The sequence below is a fragment of the Tripterygium wilfordii genome, chromosome 5 (genome assembly GCF_013401445.1).
Source record: "Tripterygium wilfordii isolate XIE 37 chromosome 5, ASM1340144v1, whole genome shotgun sequence".
Classification (NCBI taxonomy): domain Eukaryota; kingdom Viridiplantae; phylum Streptophyta; class Magnoliopsida; order Celastrales; family Celastraceae; genus Tripterygium; species Tripterygium wilfordii.
The window spans coordinates 10,342,687-10,361,302 of record NC_052236.1 but is presented as its reverse complement, the minus strand read 5'-3'; the positions used below and the strand labels follow the sequence as shown (position 1 = coordinate 10,361,302).

General features: G+C 38.0%; 4 protein-coding genes across 7 annotated transcripts; 3 read left to right on the top strand and 1 right to left on the bottom strand.

Moving 5' to 3' along the window:
* Window positions 1-63: 63 nt before the first annotated feature.
* Window positions 64-6,129, top strand: LOC119998729 (serine/threonine-protein kinase Nek6-like). Of its 3 annotated transcripts, none has more exons than XM_038846114.1 (15): window positions 64-96; window positions 326-412; window positions 528-653; window positions 984-1,050; window positions 1,434-1,499; window positions 1,674-1,720; window positions 2,341-2,386; window positions 2,478-2,558; window positions 2,637-2,679; window positions 2,781-2,830; window positions 3,238-3,319; window positions 3,401-3,450; window positions 4,365-4,438; window positions 4,581-4,632; window positions 4,705-6,129. In XM_038846114.1, the coding sequence occupies exons 3-15, from the start codon at window positions 535-537 to the stop codon at window positions 5,896-5,898; spliced, it is 1,971 nt and encodes a 656-aa protein (XP_038702042.1). In that variant the 5' UTR covers window positions 64-96; window positions 326-412; window positions 528-534; the 3' UTR covers window positions 5,899-6,129. The 3 variants fall into 3 exon arrangements, with proteins under 3 accessions (XP_038702042.1, XP_038702041.1, XP_038702040.1); XM_038846113.1 differs by lacking the exon at window positions 64-96 and adding an exon at window positions 164-206; XM_038846112.1 differs by lacking the exon at window positions 64-96 and having other exon boundaries at window positions 213-412.
* An 807-nt stretch (window positions 6,130-6,936) lies between these two features.
* LOC119998325 (cyclin-dependent kinase B1-2) lies at window positions 6,937-9,545 on the top strand. Its single transcript, XM_038845628.1, has 4 exons — window positions 6,937-7,652; window positions 7,769-7,838; window positions 7,931-8,069; window positions 9,135-9,545. Exons 1-4 carry the CDS (start codon window positions 7,019-7,021, stop codon window positions 9,225-9,227), a joined length of 936 nt encoding a protein of 311 aa, XP_038701556.1. The 5' UTR covers window positions 6,937-7,018; the 3' UTR covers window positions 9,228-9,545.
* Window positions 9,546-10,588: 1,043 nt separating this feature from the next.
* LOC119998708 (serine/threonine-protein phosphatase PP1 isozyme 1-like) lies at window positions 10,589-12,686 on the top strand. The gene is made up of 3 exons (XM_038846083.1): window positions 10,589-10,933; window positions 11,480-12,039; window positions 12,304-12,686. Exons 1-3 carry the CDS (start codon window positions 10,765-10,767, stop codon window positions 12,475-12,477), a joined length of 903 nt encoding a protein of 300 aa, XP_038702011.1. The 5' UTR covers window positions 10,589-10,764; the 3' UTR covers window positions 12,478-12,686.
* A 45-nt stretch (window positions 12,687-12,731) lies between these two features.
* On the bottom strand, window positions 12,732-16,870 carry LOC119998707. Of its 2 annotated transcripts, XM_038846081.1 has the most exons (8): window positions 16,370-16,869; window positions 15,833-15,980; window positions 15,556-15,706; window positions 15,323-15,448; window positions 15,146-15,226; window positions 14,536-14,728; window positions 14,184-14,454; window positions 12,732-13,338 (listed from the first exon to the last, which is right to left on the bottom strand). In XM_038846081.1, the coding sequence occupies exons 1-8, from the start codon at window positions 16,559-16,561 to the stop codon at window positions 13,085-13,087; spliced, it is 1,416 nt and encodes a 471-aa protein (XP_038702009.1). In that variant the 5' UTR covers window positions 16,562-16,869; the 3' UTR covers window positions 12,732-13,084. The 2 variants fall into 2 exon arrangements, with proteins under 2 accessions (XP_038702009.1, XP_038702010.1); XM_038846082.1 differs by lacking the exon at window positions 15,146-15,226 and having other exon boundaries at window positions 16,370-16,870.
* Between the last annotated feature and the right edge of the window lie 1,746 nt (window positions 16,871-18,616).

Here is an 18,616-nt window from a genome sequence, read left to right as displayed (position 1 = left end):
TGTAAATACAAGCAAACCCCTGCCCATTTTTTTCCCTTGGGGTTCCATGGATGGACCATACTTGTCACTGTCGGCAGCTCCACCCCCTTTCTTTTGGTTAGTGTGGATAATCAATCACTTAATAAAGTAGTCTTATTATTAAATAGTTTACAAATATGTGATGTGCTTTATTATCTTCTTCCCCCCCTCGCTGTTTTCTCTATTGGGTAAGACACGCTTGTCAACAATTAGGCTAATTCTTCTGTTGATTTGAACGACTTTGGCCTCCCACCTCTCTCTCTTTCTCTCTCTCTGACCATTCCCATCTCTCTCTTTTGCTATACAGTCATTGATACTGAACTATCTGCGTCTCAGAGGGGATTTGGTCTTTTAGATTTTCTCTGAAGCCATTCCTTGAAGAAAATTTGGCCTGGTAAGTATTATACTCCTGAGCCTCAAGGTAAGTGTTGTAGGAACAATTTAATTTTTTTGCATCCGACTTTCTGGTGATTTTATCAGCGTGGAAGCTGTGTATGATTTGTTTTCAGGGTCCTAATGGAGGTCGAAAATGGCGATTCTGAGTCCAGGCTGGATAGATATGAAGTTATCGAGAAGATTGGGAGGGGAAAATTTGGTGCTACTTTTCTTGTCCTCCACAAAGCCGAGAAAAAGAAGTAAATCCCCAATTACTCTTCCAACTTAATTTTTTTTTTCCTGTTTCTTTTTGCTGTGCTGCAAGAACTACTGCGAATAGGAGCAAGATCTTTCCGTGCTTTGGCTAGTTGGTGATTTTCAACATACGTTATTCCAGCATCCTGTTTTGAATTTCAAGTCAATATTCATAATCAGGGATGGATTTTTAATGTAACACAAGTATTAGCTGATCTTGTGACTTGAACTCCATTTTGGTTGGTGTCGTGCCCGCACGGCTGTTTTGGCCTTTAGTAATGTTTTGACTTTAGCCTCCCTGTTGTATGATTGATTTATTCTTCTCATTCTGTTAGGTATGTGTTGAAGAAGATTCCCTTAGCTAAGCAAACAGAGAAGTTCAAGCGAACTGCACATCAAGAGGTTACCCTTTATTTTAAATTCCATAAATAGCTGTATTCTAAGTAAAATGAACTGGGTTAGGGAACCCGATAACCTAAAGACTTGTTCTTTATTTCTGGGTTGTTGGGGGAAAAAGGGAGGTGGGGGAGTTACTTGGGTGTAGATGTACTTCTCCCAACTATTACACCGAAGATGCATCTTTGCCTATGCGCATGATTAGTTGATTAGATGGGTTTTTATATGGTTACAGGTTAAATAATGTTATTTTGCTAGGCCAGTATCATGAAGAGAAGCCTACTGATATCTAGTAACCCAAAAATTCAAGTAGAGTAAATGCCTCTAAAGAGTAAAGACTGCTCTTAACTTTTTAGAGAGATAATATATCTTCTGACATTGTGCTGCAGATGAACTTGATTGCAAAGCTCAATAACCCATATATCGTAGCGTTGAAAGACTCCTGGGTGGAGAAGGTAATTGCATAAGTTATTTACATTCAGATAAATGCAAAACGTATAGACTGTATATTAACATTTTTTCGGCAAAATTACATTGAAGTCGATCAGTAAAAGATCAATCAATCATTCAAAAGCAATTTTTTTTGTGCCTTCAACATGCTGAAATATGTTTTTCTGTGTGACCTGTAGGGAAGCTGTGTATGCATAGTAACAAGCTACTGTGAGGATGGAGACATGTAATTTTTATAAATCGTCTCATTGATATCTTTTCATGTTGATGTGGAAGTTTTAAACTTGAATTGAGGTATATTGTAATCACAACGGGCGTACTTAATAGTCATGTCAGCTGCTTGGAGCATGATGTCTGCTCATACAATACTTCATATGCCTAGTCCTTTGTGGGGTCAATCTTTTTGGAAGGCAGTTACCGTAATCTCTTACTGACTGCAGTTGGAAAGTTGAATTTTCTCATCTTCTATTCCATGCATTGAAGAACAACTTTAGTTTTTGTTGGAGAAAGTTGACAAGTGATTCATTATTATCAAAAAGCATTTTTACAATGGTAAAAGGTAAACAACTCCCGTGCACAAGGCTTTCATAGTGGGAGGGGTCGGAGATAGGCAAGATGCACGCAGGGTTAACCCCACAGAATATGCGGTGGGATTGTTTTTAAGAATTGAAACTGTGACCTCTAAGTTGCACCTCTGCAACTCTAACACTGGACTACCTGTTCGAATGTATTTTTTTACAATGGGATGCCAAAAAATGAAAAAGGAAAGTTCATCACTGCACTGCTTATGAATGAGTTAGTTAAGGAACATTCTTATTTAGTTATTTTCCCTTTCTGTTGAATCAGGGCTGAGCTTATAGGGAAGGCTAGAGGAACATATTTTCCTGAGGAGGTATTTTTAGGATTCATAAATGGAGTTGTTTGGTGTTCCTAGACAAGTTAATGTGCCTCTTACCAGCAGTTGTATATCTTATGATCATCAGAAGGTCTGCAAGTGGCTCACTCAGTTGTTGTTAGCTGTGGACTACCTGCATTCTAACCGTGTTATTCACAGAGATCTAAAGGTATATATGCATACACATTCTTGCTTTGAAAGAAAACTTGCAAATAGTTATTATTCCTCACACCATGTATGGTTGCAGTGTCCCAACATTTTCTTAACAAGGGGAAATGACATCCGGCTTGGTATGATGACAAAATCGTTCTCATATATTTCTTCTTCACCAGGGTTTGATTCATTGTCTTTGTATATTCTGAGAAAATTATATCTTTTGTGGACTCAACAGGTGACTTTGGACTTGCTAGGTTACTGAACACGGAAGACCTTGCTTCCTCGGTATGATTGATTGCTTACAGTACCTCCTAGGTAGAAAAAATTAAAGGAAAGAATAGAGATGATATGTTTCATTCTTTGTTTATGAATGTTGCTTTCTGAATCTTCCCAAACTGAAATTACGAACTACAAGTTGTCAACTTTTCATGCTCCTCAGCAGCATGCCATAAGGGCAGAGTTTGAACTTGACCCATCAAAAAAGACATGATGACCTTAAAATTATCTCTGCCAAGCTAGGCCAAGTATTTTTCATGTTATTTTTTGCCTGCCGTGGAGAAGGCCATGTAGTAACTTTCACATTCTAATTGAGCTAGCACTTTTGTCTTTGGGATTTTAAGAGAGCACAGGATAACTGTTTGGTTGAATTTACCTTATTCACATGATTTGTTACAATTGCTCATCTCATATAGGTTGTCGGCACTCCTAACTATATGTGTCCCGAGATCCTTGCAAATATACCTTATGGTTATAAATCTGACATATGGTCGCTTGGTAAGTGACCCACAAACCTTTATCTGAGTTTTCAAAGTACTCAAGGTCTTCATGAGAGATAATATTATTGCTTTATGTCAGGGTGCTGTATGTTTGAGATTGCTTCACATCAACCAGCTTTTAAAGCTCCTGTAAGTACTTTTTGGGTTACATATGGCAATGTCTGTAAAACTAGGCCTGGAAATTTTTGGAAGTGAACATAAATGTGTATGTTTTGTTATAGTTGTGTGTGTATTGTTTTAGTTATCTAGAACTCTCTATGCAAGTGTTTGCATCATTTTTTCTTTGAATAAAAGAGATTTATTAACGGCGCCAAGGGTTGCAACCCAAGAACAAACAGGATTACAAGTCTTTGCATCACAATAATCATTGAAATGCCTTTTTGACTGTAGTGAGTTTAACGAACTTTTTTAGTCTGGAATTTCGCTAAGTTTGATGAACTATTATTAATAATTATAGTTATGTTTAAATTTTACATACCATTTAAGTAATAGGCAAACAAATTAAATAATAATGATTCCCCTTGAAAAGCTATGAGCATTGCCACCATTGGCTTGAGCTTCACCCTCTCTGCATGGCACGTAGGGTACATGTATAAGGTTTAGGAACGGTGCAAAGTTACCTTCTAGATCTCTTACCATTTACTTACAAACATTTTCTCAGTTTCCTTCTATGAAAATTTAATTTTTTTTATGACTAAATTTCTCAGAAGTTGGTTTTGGTGTCTAGACTCAAGAGTAAGATCTAAAACCGTAGTACAATTCAATTGATTGAAGATATTTGGTAAATGTAAAGATGCGTATATTCTTAATGGTTCTTGACATCTCAATTATCCTTGTATTTCTCTCATATTCTTCTTTGTCTCAGCTTTACCGTCTTTTTTATTTTATCCCTGTTGATCTCTCTCTTCAACTAGACGGCAAGAATATGCTTCTGAGCTAAATCTGATTATACTATGTGAATATCATGAAGCTACTTGTGAAGCTCCTGAAATCTATTACAAATGAAAATTTTTGTCAGCCTAGTAATTAATAAACTCAAACAGGATATGGCTGGACTCATCAACAGAATAAACAGATCCTTACTTTCTCCTCTTCCAATAGTGTACTCCTCCGCACTGTAAGTGTTTCGTTTTTCATACTTAGTATGAAAGAGTTTTATTGAATGATTGATATAATTTATGTGCGTCCCATGCTCACAAGAATCACTTGTAATGTATTTTTGAAGATGATAAGCTTTCATGTTTTCTTTTTTGTCACAGGAAACAAATTATTAGGAGCATGCTAAGAAAGAACCCAGAACATAGACCAACAGTGAGTTTGACCCTCAATATTAAATTTTAAATCATGAGTTGTTCTAATACATGTATGTTTTTTAAATTTTAGGCGGCCGAACTGTTGAGGAATCCACATTTGCAACCACATGTTCTTCGCTACTGTACACCATCTTCCACTTTTCTTCCTATAAAGCCGGTAAACAACTTGAAGGAGAGAACAACGAAAAAATCACCATCCCGCAAACCAATTGGTGGCAAAGACGATAGAGACAAAGATACTGGAGCCGTAAACCAGCCTGAAAATGTTAGTCCATGTAAGAGAAATGGGTATGTACAACCTAGCTCTTTGCCTCAATATGAAATGCCGACATCATCAGCCAGTACAGATGAGAACCTTGAAACTAAGAGGGTTGATCCTATTAGCTTCCCTGTGGAAATATCTAATATATCTGTTAATAGTCCAAAATCCAGGTCTACAGATTCAGAAGTAAGTGTTTGCAATGGACATGAGCAAGCTGACTTTATCAGTACACCTCAAGAGGGCAGCATTGAAATTGAGTTCAGCAGTGCACCTCAAGAGGACAGCACTGAGACTGAGTTCCCCTCAGAGGGAGCAAATTCTCAGCAAGAAGAACAAGAACCAAATGTTGTGAATTTTTCACAATCGTCGGAGATTCATGTTAAGACAGTGACGATAAATGGTGAAGAAGCATGTGACCAAGTACCTGAAGAAGCTCCTCTTGAGAATGAGAAAGAGGACGCTACACCAGATAATCCCCAGGAGTTGACAATGCCCGGTCTGGATATTACTAACCATAATGAGTCACCAATTGATAAAAGTTCATCCAATGGTATTCTCGAATCCATTGTAGAACCTGGAAGCTGCTTCTTAGGGGGAGTGGAAAGTTCTGATGTCCCCGCGGAAGGCGCTGACATGTGCTTATCTTCTGAAAATAAAGATATGCCTCCATGCAAAGCTGACTCAGGAGCAGAACTGGATAACTGTTCTATGAACTCAGAGAAAAATGATACGCATTTAATTAACGACACACTGCATGACAATTCGCTTCTAAATGAACTGGCTGCCTTAAGTTGTGATGAAACCAAGAACGGGCAGGAGAAGCCGAGTCTGCAAAGAGCTGATGCTTTAGAGTCTCTGCTTGAGCTGTCTGCACGGTTGCTTAGACAGAATAAAATAGAGGAGCTTACTGGTGTGCTAAGGCCATTTGGGGAAGAAGCCGAGTCATCCAGGGAAACTGCAATCTGGTTGACAAAAAGCCTCATCTCTGCGCAAAAAGATTAACTGGAAAGACTAATATCTAGATGTGCTTGCTGTTAATTTATTATAAGTTTGATTAACTATTCATTTGTTGATTGTGGTGTATGATTGTATTGCATAAAATGCATTCCTTCCTGAGTGTTGTTTGATTGAAGATTGTACCTTGAATGAATTACGTCTGATGAAGATTGTTCACTGGCTGCCTGATCCCATGGAGATTAAAGTGATTAGAAGTTTCCTATTGTTTTTCTATTATTAATTTATTATTGTAGCATTTTTCTTATTATTTCTTTTTTGGTGACTGAGTAGCCCCCACGCTCTCAGCCCAACGGTCACTTTGTGACTCTTGGGTTAGTTTTAAACCCGGGATGATTATCTCGTGCGTATAGTGAGCTATCAATTTAGCCTTGAGTCGAAGCCTAGTATGCAAGTAAGATTGGGTCAAAGTCCAGAATAGGACTAATAACCCCTCCCAAGAAGAAAGTTCGTGCAATTGTCCTCAGTCTATGGAGTTCAGGAAATCCCAAGAAATTACGTCTCATCGATTCGAATGCCCAACCTAAAGAATCTTTCTCCTCTACACTGAACGATGTAACCAGGCTAGGTTAATGCCAAGTTGTTGTCTGCCTTGATCATTCTCAAAGTAATTTGACATTCTAGTGCCAGTGTATCAAGAAAAATGTGATCCATAAATTTGGATGCGTATTTGTTATAACTCAGTATAATTATTTGGTGAAGGGCAAATATTGTCTTACAAAAACCGATTACCTGTCTTAAAGTATCACTTTTCATAATAATTTTCTTGCAAATCATTAAATTCTTATACTTTTCTATCATTTTCTCGAACATGATAAGAGTATACATTTGAATATACATGCCTACGCGGTTGATTTATGCTAAAGTATACGAGAAATTACAATTGTATCCAAAAATCATGAAAGGAAGAAAAGCACGTGGGGGCGCGGGGTGGACCGTTGCGCCGCTTGTGTGATCTGGCATTTCCCTCATTTGTGCTCAAAAAATTTGAATTTCAAACGACGCCCTCACTCATATTCAGCGGACTCCACACAGACACAGGCACAGGCACAGGCACAGACGGTTTTCATCTGCCATTGGATTGTTCAGATCAGATCGCTCGCAAGGAATGGAGAAATACGAGAAGCTTGAGAAGGTCGGAGAAGGCACTTACGGCAAAGTCTACAAGGCGAAGGACAAGGTTAGTGGCCAACTGGTGGCTCTCAAGAAGACACGATTGGAGATGGACGAGGAGGGCGTGCCTCCCACAGCCCTCCGCGAGGTTTCTCTCCTCCAGATGCTCTCTCAGTCACTCTACGTCGTCCGCCTGCTCTCCGTCGAGCATGTCGACGCCGCCTCCCCTGACTCTTCCTCTGACCTCAAGAAATCCAATCTGTACCTTGTCTTCGAGTACCTGGACACGGATCTCAAGAAATTCATTGATTCTCACCGCAAAGGTGCTAACCCTAGGCCGCTTCCTCCCAGTCTTATCCAGAGTTTTCTGTACCAGCTCTGCAAGGGCGTCGCACACTGTCACAGCCATGGCGTTCTTCATCGTGACCTCAAGCCTCAGAATCTTCTCATTGATAAGGAGAAAGGCATCCTCAAGATCGCTGATCTCGGTCTCGGCCGTGCTTTTACTGTTCCTCTCAAGAGCTATACGCATGAGATTGTTACTCTCTGGTACAGGGCGTCTGAGGTCCTCCTTGGTTCGTCCCATTATTCCACTGCCGTTGATATGTGGTCGGTCGGCTGCATCTTCGGTAATTTCTGATGCTGATAATAGTAATTTCTTAGTGTTTGTGCTCTCGTCTTTAGTAGAATTAATCTATCCTCCTGCTACGATTGTTGAATTTTCTGTTACATTATTCATCCACAGCTGAAATGGTAAGAAGGCAAGCCCTATTTCCTGGGGACTCGGAGTTCCAGCAGTTGCTTCACATTTTCAGGTTTCTTACCACTTTCACGCTTAATTTTACTCGTGCACCATCTCAATGTCGTAATGCAGTGTTTTCATTTCTCTTATCTCCTCAATTTGAAGGCTATTGGGAACCCCCACCGAGCAGCAGTGGCCAGGAGTTACTGCATTGCGAGACTGGCATGTCTATCCACGATGGGAGCCTCAAAACTTGGCACGTGCTGTTCCATCTCTTGGTCCTCATGGAGTTGATCTTCTATCGGTACATCCTTCTTCTTTTTCCTTGTTTTTTATTTTAATTGCATTCAGTAATTGCAGTGGTCTTCCTGTGTGTAAGGACCCAATGTTTTCCTGCCCTTTTATTCCTCTGCTTTAGGGGCCGTATGGGGATGCGCAGATGTTATATATGTCATAAGCAATGAACTGGTAGTTATTGCCAACTCAAGAGGTTTTTATAGACTTCATAGTTGAATTAAGATCGCGTTAGGGGTCACGTCAGTCTGGCCTCCTTGCACTGCACTTACTGTGTTATCAGATTCAAAATTGAAGATGATTGTTCTACAGTGAGGAAGCTGTAGTGCATCTGGTAGTACAAATTGAATTTATGGAATTCATGATGATTTCCCGTATATATCAACTTAAGCTTGTGATGAACTAATATTTTAAAATCCCCTATTATATATAAGATTATCAGATCCTTGGATATAATATGGGTGAAGAAAACCAACAACTGTTTTTAAGTAGTTTGTGAATAAGCCAAGGACATGGAAATATATGATACTGGAGTTAAGATTCAACATGTGAACCTTCTCGTACTGATAAAATTTAGATCATTAGCATCGAGTATACTGGATTTGGGATCATCCTTGGTACCAGAGAAGTACGTATTTCCTTGTATTCTTTACATATGCCTCGACGATTAAGAATGTAGTAAGATACTCTGCTACATCATAAGAGGTCTCTTATCTGAATCCTTTGATTTCTAGAATTTGAATTGTCCTGTCCTAGTGTTGCTATTTAGGGTGAATGATCAGAAATTGAAACTGGAGTTTAGTTAGGGTGCATGTTGCGAAAAACAATTTGCCATTGATTCCTATGTGAAAATATAAACATAAATAACATTGAGACATGATAACTCTCTATTGCAATTGAGGATGTGTTGAATGTAGAGTAATGGATATGGATTACAGTTCTATGTCAAGGATGATTGATTTAACCGATTGGATTTGCAGTGTGATAGCTTTAGTTTGTAAAATCATTGCTGCCATCAGGGATTTATGGCTTAAATTGGCGGCATTAATTGTGTCTTCGTTTTTGGATAATGCAGAAAATGCTTCAATATGATCCTGCTGAAAGAATTTCGGCAAAAGTAGCCCTTGATCATCCATATTTTGACAGCCTTGACAAATCCCAGTTCTGAAGTCTGATCCTTTCTCGAAGATTACTGCTGGTAAACCTTTCCATATGGTGCACGTAAAAAAGGGCAGACCTTGCTTGGTAAATTCCGGTTGTCATCATCTTGGTGATTCAAGAGTTTGAACATTCATACAATATCTAGAATTCTGCCTTGTGATGTTCACGTCTTGTTTGAAGGTCCCTTCTCCTTTATATTTGTCATTTTTTTTCAGTTCTTGTTTTCAATGTTTGTGGTGCTGAATTAAAAGTGAAACACTAGCAGATGTGATATTAAATTTATTAAGTATAAAATGATATATGTAGATGTGATTTTGCTGTTTTATAGCTGTTACGCCTTGCTCTCTTAATTGGATCCGGGGGAGGACCAGTAAACTTTTAGCACTAATTCTTTCAAAAATTTTAGAAAAATCATAAATGAGTAGCTCTTGTTTAGGGATGTCATAAACATTTGTATCCGGCTGAGTTGGGTTTGTCGAAATTTATCTCACCCTGTACTCGTATATGCTACTATTTTTACATACGAGTATTTTAATGGGACGGGTAATGAGTTTATCTAACAGATATATGAGAACGGGTAAAGAGGTTCCGCTGGTTGACATCCTAATCTTGCTATATATCTATTGAAAAATACCCCAATTTGCGGATCTAAAGGAAGATTGATTGGAATGGTCCAGTCCACGGTTTTATTATAATGAGAAATGCATTATTTTCTCCAAACAGTGTACAGTAGTAGGGTTGTTAAAAAAATGCCAAAATTGAAATCGAATAGATTGGTTGGTTTTTTATAATAAAATAGTTACACAATTCTCCACTAAGAACCAACTTGAAAAAACAACAAAACTTACCGTTTCTTTATTAAAAACCGAATAAAAAAAGGACAACACCGATCGTTTGGTCAGTTATATTCATGTCAAACAAAAACCGACCGCGAGCACATTAATGTACCATTCATGGATTTGAAATTTTGAAGAAATGATGGTTAATACAATATGGACAATGTTAGAGACCCTCAAAAATATCTCAAATCTATATGGTATTAGAATAGCCATTAATTAAAAATATATGTAGGACACACTTCACATTCAACACTACACATTAAATGAAGAATTTTTGGAGTCTCTTTTTGTGGGTCTCAAGCATTATCCGTACAATATTTGTTATTATTATCCATAAAAATGGCATGAGAGGGTGAATCCCAATGCCTGTTTTATGGACACTCATTCCTACCATCACAATCGGAGTATATTCTCCAGCTATTGACAACCGTTGGACAACATGCCTCAGCTTATCACAACCGTTGAAGCAACTAAGGTCAACGGATACCATCAATCATCGAGTCTTTACACCCCCCACTCATTCCCCAATTATATCTCAACTCCCCCCGAATCTTCTGCAATCTAACCTCTCTGGTTTCTCGTACCCATTTGGAGAAAACTGTGAAATAGAGCAGGATTATCAAGATCAAAGAGAAAAACAGAGAGATAGAGGGAGATCAAATAAAGAAGATCGATCGAGAAGAGGTGGGTAGGGAAGAGTCGGTGATGGAAGGATTGGATGGGTTGATAGAGAGGCTATTGGAAGGAAGGAATAACAGAGGGAAACGCATTCAGCTGACGGAATCTGAAATCCGTCAACTTTGCATCACTGCCAAACAAGTCTTCCTCAGCCAGCCTATTCTCCTTGAATTGGAAGCTCCAATCAACATTTGTGGTATGTAAATCTTTCTTTTTTGTATAGTCTTACATTTATATATATAGAGTATATATTTATATTTATTCTGGTAATTTAGGGCTAGAGGGAAAAGAAAAGGTAGTTCCTGATCAATCCAGAAATGTTTCTGTAATTCTGTTTGACTATATGAACAATTCTTCGTATATTTCTCTGGATTTGTTGATTATCTGTGCAAGATGTAATTCTATCATTCTTGTCATCTTATTCTCACCATTGGATCCCTTTTTCCATTTTTCTTGATCGGCAACCCTTTTGAAGGACCTAATCCATGACATAGTGATCTGAATTACCATGTAGAATCTTGTGCATTCAATGATGAATGTTAGGAATATTTGAATTTTTCTTTGAATGTTTGCTTATGAATGTTTTTTTCTTTACATAAATGGGAAGAAGGCTACAAGAAAATGTTGGGATAGTTATGCAAACTAAGTTACCTCAAAGTCTGCCAAAACCATCTTCTGTGTAAGCAGTAAATTGGGGATCTAAAGTGGGTGATTGAGTGAATGGTTGATCTTGTGATTACAGGTGACATACATGGTCAATATCCAGACCTCTTACGACTGTTTGAGTACGGTGGGTTTCCACCAGATTCTAACTACCTCTTCCTTGGAGACTATGTGGACAGAGGGAAGCAGAGTATAGAGACCATATGCCTCCTCCTTGCTTACAAGATCAAGTTTCCGAATAACATTTTCCTCCTTCGTGGGAACCACGAATGTGCTTCCATCAATAGAATTTATGGGTTCTACGATGAATGCAAGCGACGCTTTAGTGTCCGCCTATGGAAGACATTTACAGATTGCTTCAACTGCTTGCCTGTGACTGCAATTGTTGATGGCAAAATTCTGTGCATGCATGGAGGACTTTCACCAGAAATGGATAGCTTGGATCAAATAAGAGCTATAGAAAGGCCTGCAGATGTGCCAGACCAGGGCCTCTTGTGTGACTTACTCTGGGCGGATCCCGACAAAGACATCCAAGGATGGGGTGAGAATGATAGGGGTGTTTCATACACCTTTGGAGCTGACAAGGTTGCTGAATTCTTGAAGAAGCATGACCTTGATCTGATATGCCGCGCACACCAGGTATTCCTCAAATCTTTTGACAATCGTGATGACAAAGAGAATAATGTAAGGTTAGTCTGTGAGTGTTCAGTGTGTGAAAGTCTAAGGTCAATGTTTTCGGGAAACTTTTCGGGATCATCTTCTTCCTCCTCTTCTTCCCACCTTACGAGCTCTATTTTCTCATCGTTCCTTGAAAAAGAAAACAAATTTTTTCTCTGTGGTTCAAATGCTAGTCTGTTAGGGGGGCAAAGCTTTTAGTCAATTGATGGGTGTGAGTTTTGGCAGGTAGTTGAAGATGGTTATGAATTCTTTGCGGATAGGCAACTGGTTACCATATTTTCTGCACCAAACTACTGTGGAGAGTTCAATAACGCCGGTGCGCTCATGTGTGTGGATGCAAGTTTGCTCTGCTCATTTCAGATCTTGAAGCCGAGAGGAAAACAGGGTGAGCCAGAATAGTTACTCAGAAAACGAGGGAAAGACACCAACAACATAGTACCTTTAATTCTATGTACAAACTCTACTGTAAACCCCACATTCTCAACACCCACGAACAAAACTCCCACAACATGTCGGGTCAGGGACAAACGAGATGTACTTCTAGGTTATACCTTTGCAACTCTAACAGTCGACCACATGTTCAAAACAAAAATATGTGCTTTTTCATAGATGGAATGCATGGTCCGAACACAGAAGGAAAAACTATGGCAAACTTTGTTCCACTCTGCAAGCAACGTGACATTTAAAAATCAAGTATACACAAATGATATTTCTGCATGATAACAACTTCGTGAACCATTTACCTGCCCTCAATGGTTCTTAGTCGGGCAGCATACATATGCAGGAACTATTACTACACAACAATTTAACAAATCTAATGATACAATCTGAAAGAGGTTTTGAAACTCATCTAATGATGATACAGTGCTCCCAAGGTTAAATTTCACTCGAGCCAGTAGGGCAGAATAACAGACCATCCTCTATCTGTCCTGGTTAGACGAAGCACGAAAACCCACCGTGTTCTTCCCGCGTGTACCAAAGATCAGAATGACAAAACATCTTCTCTTCAATTTGACCAGACGTGCACCAGACCATGTCTGTTACCAGTGTATATCTCATTGCGCTCTTCATCATAGAAAAGAGCAGTTATGTCTTCCAAAGCCTCAGATACTGTGCTGCTCATTGGGGCCGTGATAATCCTCTTTTTAGAATTGCCTGTACTACTGCTGCTACACTCTTCAACTGTGGGACTTGCATTTGTCACATTTATTTTAGCCAGGCATTTCCCAGTCAAGATATTGCTGATATTGATAGACCCAGCTGCATAGAAAAACATAAAACCAAATAAAGAACCCCTCGACCATATTCGTACAACTTGAAACTAAACCAACCTGAACGAAAAACGTAAAGTACAAAAGACACTCTAATGATGGAGAAGCAGAAAAATACACATCAAAAAACTTCGTTTCTGTAGCGTATTAAAATTCAAAATCAAATCAGGATAACTTGACAAAAATTTTCCTGCCCGCTTCTGCTTAATTTTCCCAAAAAAGACATAAGGTGAATAATGAGTATAACACAGGTCAAGATAAGCAGTGCCAAACTCAACCTAATATTGAACCAGCCAGCGTCAGGAATTATAATGTTCCTGAATATCACCCAAAGATGATCTCATAGCAACAGGAGCGAGAACCATTGGCATGTTTACAGCACTTAATCCACACTACTCTCTGCTGTAGCTTTATCCAAAAGACAAGTATAGCATTCAAATGTAATGAGCTATGTACAAGCACGAGCATTAGCTAGGGACAAAACTATATATATTCCAATTAACAATAGATCTACAAACCAGCACGATTAGGAACTATACATCATTGGGAACTGAGTGAGACACATCATTTATGAACCTACAAGGCATACTTCTACTATTCTTTCATTTGATTACCATTTCTATACCGCAATTAATTTATTATTTGTTAATTTACTTCCATTTGCTAGTTACTAATTCTATGCTCCGCGAAGATGACTGAAGAAAAAAAGTGTGGCAGCCTGAACCTAGAATAAGTTGGGTTGCAGTATAAGAAACACTTAACGTTGCCAAACTCTTAACCACAATAAAAAATTTTGCTTGTATTTATTTAGTTGAATGGAAGTAAAAGAATTACCATTTCCTTCTCCCCATTGATAGTCAGTTTCAGCCCTGCAGTAAGAAATGATAAGATCCTGATCACTTGTTATATAAATGTTGTTTGTGTTGCAGTCTGGATGCCACAGTAAGTGATCTTCAAATGAAGTTACAAGCTCCCCACGAAAGTTCCAAACAGCAACGGTTCTATTTCTGAATGTTAGAAACAACTGATTCTCATATAGAAAGATAAATGCTGAAGGAGTCATAAACTCATTTCTGCTAACTTCCATCAGCTCAGAGGTTCGAACCTACACACAACACAAGGTGTCATCAAAGGCGTGTAAATTAGAAAAGTCATAAAGAAATTTCCACAAAAAGATGAGGCTTACATCACGAATCTGGAGGTCCTCGTTTTCCTGCTTAACAAGAAGCTTTTCGTTAAATTGTTCAATGAAGTCCACCTTCTTGTTGCGATGAAGCAGATGGTTGAAAGCTTTGAGAACTGTGCCATCTTCTATCGATAGAATCTTAAGAGGAACATGGCTACTGGCTCTATTGAAAATCAACAGCATTATCCCAGGACTGTTAAAGCAAACATAAATTGTTAGGGACTGCAACTATGAAGTATGGCACACAAGTAGAAGAAAATAGAACAATCATTCAGCAACTCATTCAAACCATGTTAGTGAGCTAGGATTCCACAGTATTGATATCTAAGTCTAACAAAATGCAATCAGTAACAGCACAAAGAACCCTCATCTTGGATCAAAGCTTAAAATCAGATAATTCAATAGAACACTACAAGCTCAGAACAAGAAGGCTATGGTTCTAGCAATAAGAACACTATGTTCTGTCAAGCAATTAGAAGGCTATGGTTCTAGCAATTAGAACGCTATGTTCTGTCTAGCAATTAGAACGCTATGTTCTGTCAAACAATTAGAAGTGCAATGCACGAGAATCACCTGCATAAAAAGAACGAGAGAGAGAGAGAGGGAGGACCTGATTTTGATTTCTTGTACGTTTTTATCAGATATAGAGTAGAGCATGGTGTAGTTTTTCAGATCAAACACCTTGTATATACTGACAGCAATTAAAAATGTTCAGTCACAAATAAAAACACATACTTAGTGGTGAAGAAAACAGGACAGAATGTGTGTTGGAATGTTGGATAAATACCTATCTTGTGCAGAGTAAGTTAGCACCTTCCCATTAACATCATCAAATTCCACAAATCCAGGCCACTTCAAGGACTCTGACTCAAAAAGAGCAAATCCTGCATCTGGCTTGCCTCTTCTTATGTATCTAACCATACGAAAGAGAATAAGTAACACAGCGAGAAGAAAAAAAAGGAAAGGAAACAGCTACGAAAATTAACATAAATAAGAAAAGAGATATATAGCTCTACGTACTCAATCCTTGTGGACCTGCACTTCAAAGAGCTAAAATTGTCAGACGCATAAACTGAGACTGTGATAAGGGAATCATTGTTCTTATTATAAAACAAGCTCCGGATGACTTCATCAGGGCTCACATTCAAAAAACATATCCGCTCATTTGTCTCTGCAAGTAAAATAACCAACAGAGAACGTGTAAATAAAGTAATGTCCATCACGGGAAGTTTTCAAGAAGCATTAAAAAATAAAAATCAACATTCTGTTGCGATATAAGTATTATCCGGGATGCTACCTCTACTAAAAGCTGCACAAACACCAGAATGCGCAAGAGCAAATATAATATCGCGGGCAGCCACAATCTCAATAACTTTCGTTCGCTTCCCCAAAAAGGGAAGTACCACTGAACATTGCCCCTTGGGGTCATGAGTGTCATATTCAACCTAAAACAAAAAGAAATATCTTAAGCATGACACGGCAAAATATAATTCTAAGTTAGAGGTAACAAAGGAACTGAACTCAATTATGATTGAAAATACAATAATGATAAATTATACAATTGAACAATTGAGTAGCTCTCCCACTGTCTCAGGTCAAAGCCTCACTCCCGAAACTCAAATACAATTACTCAAATCATCCTAAGCTGCAAGAACCTTATTTGTGAAGAAAGATATTCAAATACAATTACTCAAATCATCCTAAGCTGCAAGTAATCAAATTTGTTACAAATAATCACTCAAAAATCTAGAAACAGCGAGAATTTCTAAAGAAAAGAAGAAAAGAATGTCAAAGACAAGGCATAACAAAATTTGGGGGCAAATATTAGTTATACCGTCAAGCGCATGTTGCGAAATCTCTCCTGAGCGTTGCTGACAGTGAAAGCTCGATCTCTCTTTGAGGAAATCTCGCGCCTCTGCAGCTTCTTCACACTATTCATTATAACATCCGACCGCGCTCTCTTCTTCGCCACCACCCGCCTCCCCGAGCACGGCCTAGGGCTTGCCGATATCCTCCGCCCTTCCATCTACTACTAAATTTTACTTCACCAACACATTTAAACCTGATTCTTCCTTCCTCTTCTTCGAACCTAATTCCAACACATCAACCTCAAATCCAAAACCCTAACCCTAGTTCTTCAAGTACCAAGCAAAGAGAACCCAAATCAAAAACAAGCGCGCGTGTTGCGCGCAAAGAAAGAGACTATCTCTTCCCTCTCCGCGATCGTTAATCGGTGATGTCAGATCGTGAAACGCCAAGGTCGTGAGGGAAGAGAGTTTCTTTCAAAATATTGCAGCCACTGAAGATCCAATTTATCTAGCAATAATGACAATAATAATGTTTAGTCCACTCTTTTAATATTAGTTTTTCGAATGTGGTAATTAAATTGGGGTAATATGTCGGCCCGACATCACCAACAAGGGTTGATTTGATTAATAATCGATTGCATTAGACATATATGTGTTCAAAATTTAATTCTAACCATAATATAATTCTTTATGATATTTAAAAAAAAATATCGCCCTGTACCAAACACATCTTTAAGTAATATTTGAGTAATATTTTAACTTTATAACTCTTAACCGTGTTTGGATTAAGTAATTTGAAGAAGGAAAGAGAATTGGAAATGAATATCCTCTTAATTCTGTTATTTAGATAGTTTAGAGGAAAAAAAAAAGATTTGAAAAGGATTGGAAGAAAGATTTGATCAAATTTTTATCCAAATACTTGCTCTAAAAAATGAGGTCATTTGAATGGAATGAATGCCTCAATTCAGTCTATGAAGAATAACGGGTTGATGGCTGAAATTGTGAATTTGACCGCTATAACTCTTAGTTCAAGTGGGAGGTCGTGAGTTCAAGTCTCATCGGTGTTTTCATTATCGCAATCTGTAAGTTAATTGGTATTTTGATTTAAGTGACATGTTATTTAACAGATATTTGACGGAAAGGTTTGTTTAGACAATTTCCCATAGTTGAGGGGCTTGTTTAGCCCAAAAAAATTCAGAGGCTTAATCGGCCCAACATGCAAAGTACGGAGGTTTTTTCAGTACTTATCCCCTAAGAAAATTTGGAAAAATTATATGAAAATGCCGTTGTGCACTGCTAATACTTTTTATAATCCATAATGGGTGGATTTGGGGCTTCACGATTCGTCTAAAATTATAGAGTCTAAAATTTGAATCTAATGATTTGAGTGATATTCCACATCACATCACAATTTTCTCAAAGGAAAACGACAAGAAAGTAACTGACTTCCAAATACCCTATTTTCATCATTGGTTACGCTAAATTCGAGCTCCTCCATGAAGCAACAGGTTAAATAATTGATGAAAACTACATTAGCAATGCAATCTAGCCGGACTAATAGGTAGGTTAACCCAATAATTATTTCTCAACCCGTAACAGCAAGGTTGTCAAAATCGGGTGTAGACATAAAAATTTTTGTAAGCCCAATTAAATAAAATAATGGGCTTTAAATGGGTTTTAAATGGGCTCTAAATTAAAATAATTTATGCAGACTCTCTCAAATTTTCTTCAAGTTCAAGTTCTCTAAATCCGAAATTTTTAAAATTCATTCAAATCTCAAGTCCAAGTCTAAATCCGGAATTTTTAGAATTCCTTCAAATCTCAAGTCCAAGTCAAGTCCCAGAAGTAAAAGTTCAAGTTCTTTAAATCCGGAATTCTTAGAATTCCTTCAAATCTCAAATCCAAGTCAAGTCTCGGAAGTGAAAATTTAAGTTCTCTAAATCTGGAATTCTTAGAATTCCTGTAAAGTCTCAAATCCAAGTCAAATATCAAATTCAAGTCCAACAAATCAAGTCTCAAATTCAAGTCCAACAATCAAGTCTCAAATTCAAGTCTAACACTCAAATCCAACTGGATTTTAATACAAATTCGTAGAATTTGTTTGAAGCATTCAACTAAAAATCAGAGGATTCCGTATTCGGGTGGAATACGTCAAAAGAAGAGATCAAGTCCACTTTGATTTCAATATTTGTAATTTGTATTAAGTTCTAAGTGTATTTAATTTACACTGAGAAATTTGTTGTGTACATCGGGTTTCTACATAAGATCGATGG

Coding starts and splice junctions, on each gene's coding strand:
- LOC119998729 (XM_038846114.1), top strand. CDS start 535: ATGGAGGTCGAAAATGGCGATTCTGAGTCCAGGCTGGATAGATATGAA. Junction 2,831..3,237: donor CGGAAGACCTTGCTTCCTCG/GTATGATTGATT, acceptor CATCTCATATAG/GTTGTCGGCACTCCTAACTA. Junction 3,320..3,400: donor ATCTGACATATGGTCGCTTG/GTAAGTGACCCA, acceptor GCTTTATGTCAG/GGTGCTGTATGTTTGAGATT.
- LOC119998325 (XM_038845628.1), top strand. CDS start 7,019: ATGGAGAAATACGAGAAGCTTGAGAAGGTCGGAGAAGGCACTTACGGC. Junction 7,839..7,930: donor CAGTTGCTTCACATTTTCAG/GTTTCTTACCAC, acceptor CTCAATTTGAAG/GCTATTGGGAACCCCCACCG. Junction 8,070..9,134: donor ATGGAGTTGATCTTCTATCG/GTACATCCTTCT, acceptor TGGATAATGCAG/AAAATGCTTCAATATGATCC.
- LOC119998708 (XM_038846083.1), top strand. CDS start 10,765: ATGGAAGGATTGGATGGGTTGATAGAGAGGCTATTGGAAGGAAGGAAT. Junction 10,934..11,479: donor AGCTCCAATCAACATTTGTG/GTATGTAAATCT, acceptor TTGTGATTACAG/GTGACATACATGGTCAATAT. Junction 12,040..12,303: donor TGATATGCCGCGCACACCAG/GTATTCCTCAAA, acceptor GAGTTTTGGCAG/GTAGTTGAAGATGGTTATGA.
- LOC119998707 (XM_038846081.1), bottom strand. CDS start 16,561: ATGGAAGGGCGGAGGATATCGGCAAGCCCTAGGCCGTGCTCGGGGAGG. Junction 15,449..15,555: donor TGCAGGTCCACAAGGATTGA/GTACGTAGAGCT, acceptor TCGTATGGTTAG/ATACATAAGAAGAGGCAAGC. Junction 13,339..14,183: donor TCAATGGGGAGAAGGAAATG/GTAATTCTTTTA, acceptor TTTTCTATGCAG/CTGGGTCTATCAATATCAGC.